We start from the raw sequence: 10,232 nt of genomic DNA on the forward strand, positions 1-10,232 counted from the left end.
TATTGTTAATGCTTCTTCTTATCAAAAGTGGCAGCGCTCATAATGAGTGCAAGGAATTGTACGTCTTGTGGGCTTACGTCCCTGAGGGAGTATTAAGTCATGGAAAAATCAACACGATTTTGAAGAGCTCTTCTGAGATTTCGGTCAATTTTCACGTAGTTGGGCTTGGAAGGTTTGGATTAATATTAGAGGTGAACATTAACAGTGATAGCGAGACGTTAGGCTTTTGAATATTTGTGACGAGGATGAGATTTGAAGGACGAAAGATGTGAAAGCTAATGAAACACGTAAGCGTCAAGAATTCAAATCAATTTTTATTTTTATTTTTGTAAAGAAGCACCAAATCAATTATCCTGTATGCTGCTAGTGGCACCGAATCAAATGCGCTAGGCATGTTTTGATTTTTCAAGTCTTGGAGGTGTTTTCTAGCTCATATATATATATATATATATATATATATGGACCAACAATGTTCTTTCTTCTTTTTCTTTTTTTTTTTTCTTGAATTGGACGAATAGCTCTTCTCACTGGGTCAACAATGACATTTATTTTGTTACAAATTATCTACATATATTTCATGCACAAACTTATAAGTCACGCACACATTTCCTTGAACAAACTAGTTATTGTCACAGGTATCATTCATTAGTCTTTGGCTAGACTTTTCTGTAGTATTATGTGTAGAAGGTAAAGGACAACGTAGATTTAGGAGCAATTACACACACTATATCCAAAAGTCAGCACACCTTTTTGGACTCGGGGACTAGAAAAATTTATTAAAGCCAGTGCTGACAGCTTAATGCAGGTTTAAATTTTAAAGAATTTGATAAGGTCAAGTTTGTATCGGTATATGTCTGAGTTTCACTTTCTCTGTCATAATTGTGTGGGGGAGACAATGCTTGGAACTTCATATGCGTGCACGGCACCTTGACTGTTATGTGACAGAGGGTGGGGTAGTGCCTTTCTTCCAAGCAAGGCTCCTCCTAAGAAAGTTTATACTAATTCTAAGCTTTTCTGCATGCCTTTTATTCATTCATGCAACTCTTATATACTATAATTATTTACATGCATAACTAACTCAACAAACTAATGGTATTAACAACTTGTTGGTAACTAACCCAACAGAATAATTAAAAAAATTAAAATAAATTTATTTAATATAGTTAGCTGAATTTATTTTTTTTATAAAAAACTAAATTTATTAAACTTATGAATAATTTCTTTTATTTAATAACATTCATGATTTTTTTTAATCATGTTGAGGTTTTAAATATCTTTATAAATTAATATTTCCACTAAATATTTTATATATATATATATATATATATATATATATATTCAAAATTTTATTAGAAATATTTTTTAAATATTGTATATTGAATATCAATAATGCGTGTAATTAAATTCTTTTTTCAATATAATTAAGGTATGTTAAATTTGATTATGTCTAATCAACAACTTTGTATGAATTTGATTTGTAATATATATTATAGACTTAATTTTTAATCTTTGAAATTATAAAATTAATATATTAATGCAAGCAATTTAACAATTCATTTTTTACTTCATTAAACATAACTAGCTTTATATATTATTAATTTAATTTAAAATTGATAAAATAATATCTTGTTAGATTTATTTGAATTAATTCAAAATTAATTAAATAATATTTGATTAAACTTAAAGTTCATTATACGACGTGGCAAGAGCAGCAACATGTCAATAAACAAATGCATGAATTATCAACCTGTGTGGGTTATTTATAATTTACACCGAACTAATTCCACCAACACAGTTAAATGTGGATCTTTATGTGGAATGATTGTTATTAAGACATTCCAAAAAAATCAAAGTCAAAATATTCAATAATCTCTAAATTTTTAGACTTTCAATATGAAAACATATAGTTTCTTATTCTCTTTAATTAATGCGTAATGCGCTTTACTACTTTCTAGTATTGCATACCAAAATTACTTATATATCACCTTAGGACTCCCACAAAAAATATTCCAGGACAATACAAAAAAACTTAAGCATTCATGATAAATTGTAATATAATTGTTTTCCAACAACAAGTCATATGATGATACTAGGATGTCATCAACATATAATACCAAAATAATAAATTTACTCAAACTAAACTTTTACCATACACAATCATCAACCAAATTTTCCTCAACATCATAAGAGATAATCTTGATGAATTTTGTAATATATCATAGATGAGATACTTGTTTAAAGCATAAATGGATTTCTTTAGTTTACATATCATAGACTTTAGATTATCTTAAACAAGGCAATTTGATGATATCCCAAATGTCATGTTCAACCATTGGTTTTATTACATCATTTATGACATCAATTCACTTGAGAGTTAGAGCACAACATGACTTGACTAAGGTCAATTAAACCTTCTCAGTTAACCTAATATCATATTCATGTTCTTAAAAAAATATGACATAATCATATCAAATTACATTTTTCCTTTCTTTGGTGGATCTTCTTAATGACACTTCTTGAGTTTATTGAGTTTGAACTTTAGGTGATGCTTGAGAATCTTAGTGTTGTCTTGTCTTTTAATAATGTTAGGAGTAACATCATTATTTAATTATCATATCTATTTTTTGAACAATGGTAAGTACAAAGACTTATCTATTATCAATAACGTGTTATTCTTTACAGACAACACTCATTGTGTTTCCTTTTCCTCCAAATTCAATTTCCTCAAGGAGTCTTACATTCTCGTCTCAAACATGATATATCCTAAAATAAGATGTAAAACTTAAGCATGCAAAAACTTCAAATAAAGAGGAACCATTTGTGACAGTCATAATAAGTCACCAGAAATGAAATACATTTCTGGTGAATTCTTCCAATTCCCAGAACAAACCGTAAACAAAGACATTTTTTTTTCCGTGCTTCCTAAACCCACCCACTTAATTCCTATCACTCAAGCTTCATTCATCTGGGTCAAACCATTCAAAAACTTATTATTCACCCCTAAAACAAGATTTTCACCTATGTAATTATAATATATATATATATATATATATATATATATATATATATATATATATATATATATATATAAATAAAAAGCATCACAAACCATCACCTTATAATTAATTAGTTTCATATATTTAAATTAAATTAAATTATTCTTGTAGTCTAATTAAAATCACTTAACTAGACATTACGAAAAATATAATGTTACTATAATAATTTATTTTAACTAATAATTATGGCTAGATAGTAAAGATTAATATAGTACACAGGAGCCTTTTTTTATATTCATTAATTCCGTTTTTATAATATGCTTTGTATCCAATAATAATTAAAAAATTAAAAGGAATTTATTTAATTTAGTTAGCTAAATTTATTAATTTTATTTTAAAAAACTAAATTTATTAAATTTATGAATAGTTACTTTTATTTAATAACATTCATGATTTTTTTAATCATGTTGAGTTTTTAAATATCTTTATGAATTAATATTTCCATAAAATATTATATATATATATATATATATATATATATATATATATATATATATATATATATATTCAAAATTTTATTAGAAATATTTTTTAAAATTGTATATTAAATATTATTAAATTTATGAATAGTTACTTTTATTTAATGACATTCACGATTTTTTTAATCATGTTGAGTTTTTAAATATCTTTATGAATTAATATTTCCACAAAATATTATATATATATATATATATATTCAAATTTTTATTAGAAATATTTTTTAAAATTGTATATTGAATATCATTAATGCATGTAATTAAATTATTTTTTTAATATAATCAGGTATTTTAAATTTGATTATGTCTAATTAACAACTTTGTATGAATCTAATTTCGTAATACATATTATAAACTTAATTTTAATTTTTGAAATTATAAAATTAATATATTAATGCAAGCAATTTAACAATTCATTTTTACTTCATTAAATACAATTAGCTTTATATATTATTAAATTAATTTAAATTTGATATAACAATATCTTGTTAGATTTGTTTGAATTAATTCAAAATTAATTAAATAATATTTGATTAGACTTAAAGTTCATTATATGACATAGCAAAAGTAGCTACATGTCATTAAATAAATGCATAAATTGAATTATCAATCAGTGTGGGTTATTTATAATCTACACCGAAGTAATTCCCAAATATTAAATTTCTTAACACTATTATAGAACCTATTGATGTCCATATGAGAGCCCTACTTTTAGTTAATTGAACTAATTTTTTAATTATTCAGGAAAATCAGATGAAAATTTTCAAAATTCTAGTTTCGAGTTTTAATACTTTGTTTGGAACGGGGCCTAAGAAATGATAAAATAAATTATTTGTTCCTAGAAAATCGCATAACAGGATGAGATAGTAAAAATAGTAAGAGAGGTTTAAATTTTTTTTTCAAGTCATATAAATGTGCTTAAAATAATAATTTTAAATTTTTTCTAAGAACTAATTGAGACACTTTTTGCAAAAAATGTTTGAATTAATTAATTTTTTTATAGGGTTTTAATTCTAATTAGTAATTACTAATTATAATTTTTTATTGATAAATATTAGTTTGTAAGTTAATTTTATTAGAAATAAGAGTTGAAATTTTTTACTCATAATCTTTTTCATCTTCCTTCTATATGGTTGAATCAACCTTATATCTCATAATTACTAGTTATCATTAATTTCATAAATTTTTTTATTGTCTACCCATTTTTACGGTGTAAGCCTACATTGCTAGCTTATAACACAATCATAGCTTTGGTAGAATTATATGCTAAAACTTACAAGTAACACATACACATTCAAGTAGAATCAATTTATATCATGAATCATGATTACATATCAGGGAACTTTAATTTGAACAAAATCTTAAATTTTGGTAACCCATTTTTTAAAACTTTGAAAGATAAAACAATAGGAAATCTTTTAGATAAAATAAATATTTTAGATGAACAGGTGTTCAAGACAATAAGGTGAATACAAATACATAACTATTGTGCATTATCAAATAACATCCTCTACCAAAGGATTAGTCACAATTTCCTTGGAATAACTAGAAGAACTAATGAAGTCCGTTGACATTGTTTGACTAGAGTAGATGCTTTGATCATTTTCCATTGTATCATGTGGATATAGAGAAGGCTTTGGAGGTATTTCTAGGCTTTCAATATCTCCTTCAAGCATTTCCACTACTTTGTTCATTGAGGGGCGATCGCTTGGTTTCAACTGTATACACCAAAGTGAAACAATGATCATCTTCTTTTCCTCCTCTGTGACACCTTCCATTTCTATATCTGTCTCTTTTTCAAGTTGATTATAAATCCAAGTAGGAAAGTAAAGTTGACTTGAATGATCATCTGCATGGGGATTTGGGTTCTTCCTCTTATTTGTCATATCTATCAAAAGCATCCCAAAGCTATAAACATCAGCCTTGTGGGATATTCCTCCAATATTTCCATAAAATAATTCTGGAGCCATATATCCAATTGTCCCTCTTGCCTCTGTCCTAGTCACAATGCTATTATCTATTGGATATAGTTTTGCCAATCCAAAGTCAGAGACCTTTGGGGTGAATGTTTCATCAAGAAGGATGTTATGGGGTTTGATATCAAAATGCAATATTTTCATCTCGCACCCATGATGGAGATAAGCAATCCCACGAGCTACTCCAATTGCTATATTATATATTTCGTCATATGTTAAATGTATATTTCCATCTTTGGGAAAAATAAATTTGTCAAGAGATCCATTGGGCATGAATTCATAAACAAGGGCACGTTTTGAGCCTTCAACACAATATCCAATTAGTTGTACTACATTTTGATGATGTATTCTTCCAATTGTTGCAATTTCACTAATAAAGTCTTGGCCATTACCTTTTGCTTTATGTAGCATTTTAATTGCCACAGAAGGCCCACTACGCAACTTTCCCTTGAATACAAAGCCATAGCCTCCTCCACCCAATTTCTCCTTGAAACCTCTAGCCATCTTCTTAATTTCTTTGTATGAGTATCCAATAGGCATCAGGTTATTTTGTTCCAGATAATTTTCAATATTTTCATATATTGACAAATGCCTTTTTCTCCATTTGTATATCAAAAGCACAATAAACAATGTCATCCCAAACAAAAACTTGCTTGCCAAGAATGGTAGAATGTAGTGTCCAAAGATAACAAATAGTGAGACATACGCATCTAATTTATGTTCAAGTTCTGGGTTTGGTCCTCTTATAATTTCAAACAATCCTGTGAATTAATATAAAAAATGTGACTATTATATTATAACGGATGATAAAGGAAAAAAGATGACTATCATAAAACCTATATGCACAATATGTTAATATTAGAATATTCTTAATTATTGGAAGAGTCAAAGACACAAAGTGGTTCATACCATCATATAATCAATAGTAATAATAATGTCAAACTATTGTAACACATACTAACTCTAGTGAAATGTTTTGCATGGTTAATATTATGTGTAGCATATAAAAATAGAGGAACTCACCTCTTAAGACATTAGTACCGGCTTCTGCAAAAAAAGAAAGAAAAGGTTTACTTGAGTGAATAGTGTGATAAAGAATCGTTTGATTACAATGTTAATGTGAGATGCAATAAGTAAGGTATTTGTTAAAGTAGAATATCCATTTTGTTCTTAAAATTTCTATTATCCATCAAATTTGACAAATATCAACCAATTTAGTTGTTGAGGATTTTGCATATGGGTCAGTTTCATTACTAATATTATGTTGCATCAAGGACCAAATTGATTAGTAGTTATCAATTTCTTTTCTTATAGAAAGGAGAAAAATAAATAGTTACTTCCAAATCTAGCTAGGGACAATTTGATGTTTAACCTTTATTGTTGAATTATGTTATATTATGCTAAGAAATCATAAGTCATTGTTTCAAATGCAAGCCAATGGCTCTATTCGTCTGTATGTATTAAATAACTAGCTTGCACGTACATATACATACATTTAAGAAGGATGATTAATGGATTAGTAGTAAGGTTTAATAGTAATGCATGCAATGACAATGCAAATAAAATAATTGACAAATGATGATTAAGCAAGTAAAAGGAAGAAAAAAATTTGAATGGCATAAAATTATATGATTTATGAATGTTTTTTACATTTATATACAATTTTTATAATAAATATTTTTTGTTTTAATTTCTTAAGATACTTATTAACAACCCAAAATAATTTTATAAAATCAACCAATAAAAAATTATTCTTGATATAACTTTTGAAATAATTATTATAAAAACTTCAATATATTTTGAGTCCTTATAAAACAAAAAATTAAGGTTACAAAATCCTTACCTACTGCATATGATTGCAGCTTGGACCATATCCCTATTGAAAAAAAAAATCAATTTCATCACAACGAGACAGAGAAGACTATTAACATATATGTCAAAGTTTATACCCATTATCAGTTTAAAATCTTTTATTCAAAACAAAATAAAATTGTTTAATCCTTGGGTTCATATAGACACAGGTAAAAAAATAAAACTAATAAATCATTTTTTTGTTTAAAAACTGATTTTATTTAACAGATTAAAGATTGTTCTATTGATGATTTGTAAATATATATTATTTACAATGTTAATTGAAGAAATATAATTGGATATTGATAGAGTGCACAAAGATTTTTTTTTAAAGTGTACGAGAATTCACATTTAATATATTGGTTGGATGTTCAAAATGAGTGAGTAAAATGGCAATGATCAAAGCAAGGAATAAAATAAACATTGTTATGTTTAAGGTTTAAACAAATATTTCAAATTTTGCAAATGATCACGAGAAACTCATAGTATATACTAACGAAAATGATTAATTAATAATTTTTACATCCTTTACCACATTGAGTAAGGTACTGCCATCCCACCACGAAATTGCGGCAGACGCGGAGGGAGGAGCATTCAAGCATCTGACTGGAAGAGTTAAATGTGCAGGAGGGATTTCCACAATAATCCTCACAGGCGAGATTCATCCATGAAAGCTCAAATCCATAGATAAGCGCTCTGTGCATCTGAGTGTATGTATCCAAACCCCACAATGATGTGGGAGCAACCAGCTTTACCTCACAACCAACTTCAAAGTCCTTTGCTATTAAGTCACCAGCAATAGCGTATATGTACCCTTTGGAGTGCCACTTGATGCAAGGATCAGTTTCCACATACTTCTCATTGTCAATCACTGCATGCCTACAATTTAAGAAAACTATATGCTGGAAAACGTACTCCCAAGAATAATCTCGATTTTGAAAGGCTAGGTATGGATCCCCTTCATCAATTGCACTGAAATTTGATTGAGACAAGAAGTAGCGAGGAATGGAGGAGCAATATGGCTGTTGAACACCCGGATCCACCACACGGATTGTGAAATTGTTGTAGTTGATAGCCTGCACATGATATTTTCCAGAGTACAAATATAACACCGTAACATTATTTTCACAAGCTAGCTCATACCATTTGTCACCGCAACCTTTTGGGTCGCCTGTTAATCGAAATGGATAAGTTATGTGGGTGATTTTGCCACAGGAAGAAGGGGGGCAAGCATGCTCTTGCTCACTGGTAGCACAAATTTGCTGGACTAGTAATAACACGAACACCAATAAAGCGCTCTGTCTCCACATGACGCTCAAACTGTTTCTCGCTCACCTTTAAGTGCATAGTGCATACAAAGTCGATATTTAAAGAAAAAATTTCTGTCCTAATATCTTTCTTTTTTACTTTCTACTCATCTTAAATTAATTTCACCATTATTGCATTATCTAAAATTCCAATTGAATCACATTGGAATGAGAAAGATTTAGAGACTACAAGTATTAGATTGTACGATTGATGATGTTTTAAAAGAATTAATTGGTATTACCTATATCAACAAAATGTATATACTTTTCTATCGTTCATTCTTTAAGAATTTTATGGTTAAACATATTTGACTTGAAGTAATTATTAGATAAGTGATCTTCTTTTATTAAAGGGTTCGACTAACAAGAATTGATAGAGATAATGTTTGGGACTTCATTTGCATACACCTTTACTTTGTGGAATTAAGAGTGTATTTGAATGCAGAAATTTAAAATTATGAGAAATTTTAAATTCTAAGAATTTCAAATACTTCAATTGAAATTCTTTTATTTTCAAAATTTTATGTTTGGATAAAAAAAATTAAAATTATGAGGATGAAAAAAATGAATGAAAAAAAAAAAGAAAATATAATTGGTGTGCTAGTTATACGTGTTCTCCTATGTTCACACCCGATCGATATCTTAGGAGCTCAGACGATGTTTCTTGTTTCTTGAAGAAGAATATAAGAAGAAAATTTCAATTTCTTACCTTTTAGAAGGAAATTGAAATCCCAAATTTTTAGTTATTTAAAATTCTATTTTAAAATTCCAAAATTTTAAATTTTTCATAAAAAAACATCCAAACAATAAATTCTAAATTACAAAAATTCAAATTTTATGATAAATTACTTTTCTCAACTAAAATTTTCTGATAAATTACTTTTCTCAACTAAAATTTTCTATGCAACCGTACTCTAAATGAAATTGAACCAATAATGCAGCTAATTTTAGTTATTATATATAACGCGGAAAGTGATAGTTTTCCCGAGCTTATAGGTTGAAATTATTGGAGTACAGTAAGAGCTTATTAAAATTCTGGAACTTTATATTTGAATTTTACATACATACGCGATAGTAATTATTGACATTTAAGACATGGACTTACGGGACCTCATTTTTCCAATATTAAAAGAATGTGTGATTACGTAGACTTTAACTTGTCTTGTGGGCTTACGTCCCTGAGGGGGTATTAAGTCTTGGAAAAATCAACACGGGTTTGAAGAGTTCTTCTAAGGTTTCGGTCAATTTTCACGTGGTTGGGCTTGGAAGGTTTTAATTAATATTGGAGGTAAACATTAACAGTGATAGTGAGACGTTAGGCTTTTTGAATTTTTGTGAAGAGGATGAGATTTGAAGGATGGAAGATGTGAAAGCTAATGAAACACGTAAGCGTCAAGAATTTGCATAAGCACCGAATCAGTTTTTATTTTTATTTTTGTAAAGAAGCACCAAATCAATTATCCTGTATGCAGCTAGTGGCACCGAATCAAATGCGCTAGGCCTGTTTTGATTTTTCATGTCTTGGAGGTGTTTTCTAGCTCATATATATATATATATATATATATA

The 10,232-nt window shown here is 27.9% G+C and overlaps 1 protein-coding gene across 2 annotated transcripts; it reads right to left on the reverse strand.

Moving 5' to 3' along the window:
* Positions 1-4,931: 4,931 nt before the first annotated feature.
* LOC100792548 (LEAF RUST 10 DISEASE-RESISTANCE LOCUS RECEPTOR-LIKE PROTEIN KINASE-like 2.2) lies at positions 4,932-8,864 on the reverse strand. 2 transcript variants are annotated; one of them, XM_006593750.4, is made up of 4 exons: positions 7,892-8,864; positions 7,352-7,384; positions 6,532-6,555; positions 4,932-6,269 (listed from the first exon to the last, which is right to left on the reverse strand). In XM_006593750.4, the coding sequence occupies exons 1-4, from the start codon at positions 8,667-8,669 to the stop codon at positions 5,029-5,031; spliced, it is 2,076 nt and encodes a 691-aa protein (XP_006593813.1). In that variant the 5' UTR covers positions 8,670-8,864; the 3' UTR covers positions 4,932-5,028. The 2 variants fall into 2 exon arrangements, with proteins under 2 accessions (XP_006593813.1, XP_014621916.1); XM_014766430.3 differs by lacking the exon at positions 7,352-7,384.
* Positions 8,865-10,232: the final 1,368 nt, after the last annotated feature.

Source organism: Glycine max, chromosome 13, assembly GCF_000004515.6.
Source record: "Glycine max cultivar Williams 82 chromosome 13, Glycine_max_v4.0, whole genome shotgun sequence".
In the NCBI taxonomy this organism is placed as follows: domain Eukaryota; kingdom Viridiplantae; phylum Streptophyta; class Magnoliopsida; order Fabales; family Fabaceae; genus Glycine; species Glycine max.

Bases quoted from the DNA above. Each gene is read 5' to 3' on its own strand.
- LOC100792548 (XM_006593750.4), bottom strand. From the start codon at position 8,669: ATGTGGAGACAGAGCGCTTTATTGGTGTTCGTGTTATTACTAGTCCAG. The intron at 6,556-7,351 runs GTAAGGATTTTG...CTTTTTTTGCAG, and splicing joins GCTGCAATCATATGCAGTAG to AAGCCGGTACTAATGTCTTA. The intron at 6,270-6,531 runs GTGAGTTCCTCT...ATTAATTCACAG, and splicing joins CGGTACTAATGTCTTAAGAG to GATTGTTTGAAATTATAAGA.